This window comes from Galeopterus variegatus, unplaced genomic scaffold (assembly GCF_000696425.1).
Source record: "Galeopterus variegatus unplaced genomic scaffold, G_variegatus-3.0.2 Scaffold3977, whole genome shotgun sequence".
In the NCBI taxonomy this organism is placed as follows: Eukaryota; Metazoa; Chordata; class Mammalia; order Dermoptera; family Cynocephalidae; genus Galeopterus; species Galeopterus variegatus.
This window is the reverse complement of record NW_007730088.1, coordinates 207078-208442: the sequence shown is the minus strand read 5'-3', so window position 1 is coordinate 208442 and position 1365 is coordinate 207078. Positions and strand designations below refer to the sequence as shown.

General features: G+C 34.5%; 1 protein-coding gene across 1 annotated transcript in view; it reads right to left on the bottom strand.

Annotated features, from left to right (window-relative positions):
* Positions 1-296: 296 nt before the first annotated feature.
* The window catches only part of SPA17 (sperm autoantigenic protein 17), a gene marked incomplete at its 3' end in the record, with an annotated part of 16622 nt that continues 15553 nt past the window's right edge, over positions 297-1365 (bottom strand). The window contains exon 4 of the mRNA XM_008586407.1: positions 297-395. Within this exon, the coding sequence (XP_008584629.1) occupies positions 297-395 (99 nt within the window). The remainder of the gene's footprint in view (positions 396-1365) is intronic.

Below are 1365 nucleotides of genomic sequence, written 5' to 3'. Positions count from 1 at the left end.
AAAGTGGAAGATGAATCTGAAGAATCAAGACTGAGTCTGTGAGTTTTGTCTGCCCTTCCCTGGGAAGATTTTCTGTCTACTGACAATCTTGAAAAATAAGGTTTTTTTTTTTTTAAAGGGGAAGAATGAGTTTTTCTCTATAAGAGGTATGGCTGAAAATGATCCCCCAGTTAGTTTATTACTGATGTTAATTATCTAAATTTTAACAGTATGGATTACTGACTGATTCAGTAAAAATTGATTGGAGTACAATTTTAAATTGGGTGATGTCATTCTTTGTAGGAATCCAATAGTACATGAAAAATATAACATACTAAGCCTGTGACTAGTGTCCCTTCCTCTTTCACAGATGTGTGAGACTTTTCTTGTTCACATTTCTCGGGTGGTTCTTGCTCCTGGAGAGAGAAGAGGGTCAAATAGGCAATGTTTCCAAAATAGCAAAGTCTTGGATCAAACTGCTTAAAGGTAATTAAATATTACTTTAAGTTACTAAGAAATAGGGAGAATTAAATACATATTTATCTTTTAACAAGGGAAGTACATTGAAACAAGAAGAAACGAAAACTCTCAAATACGTGTAAACAAATATCAAAGACCAAGGAATTGGTAAAAATCTTTTGTTTTTGGAATGTGTGTGCCATTGTTTTATTTTAAAAACAAACCAACATCTTATACTAGAAGTTGATAAGCTGTACTGAATCCTGAACAAAGTATGAAAAAGAGGTTCCAATAGTTTCTTTCTTTTTTTTTTAAAAGATGACCGGTAAGGGGATCTTAACCCTTGACTTGGTGTTGTCAGCACCACGCTCAGCCAGTGAGCGAACCGGCCATCCCTATGTGGGATCCGAACCTGGGGCCTTGGTGTTATCAGCACCGCACTCTACCAAGTGAGCCATGGGCGAGCCCTTCCAATAGTTTCTAAAATAGAAAGTAAAATAAATGCCATTGTGTTTCACAGTGTTAAAGTCAAGTTTACTTTTCAGTGAGTTTCATGGATTAAAAACTAAGTCAAAGAAGCAAGTTTTGCTGTGAGGAGTGATTTAAATATAAAAAGAATAACCAGCTCTATTTTGACATGGCTATTGAAGTCTCCCTCTAATTTATAGGCATTGTTAATTCATCACCCCTGAGAAGAGCTTCTTTAATCTGTAAACAGAAATTTAAGGACATATAAGATAATCAAATAAAGCCTTTAGAATTCAAAAGAAAAGAAAAAGAAACACCCTAAATTGCTATGTGACACAAGGCTTTAAATTTTTCAACATTATTCCTTTGATTTAAATAAAACATGAATACAAATATGACATGAGCACAGAGAATCTAGTAAAATGGAAATAAACTGAACACCCCCATATCTGCAGGCAC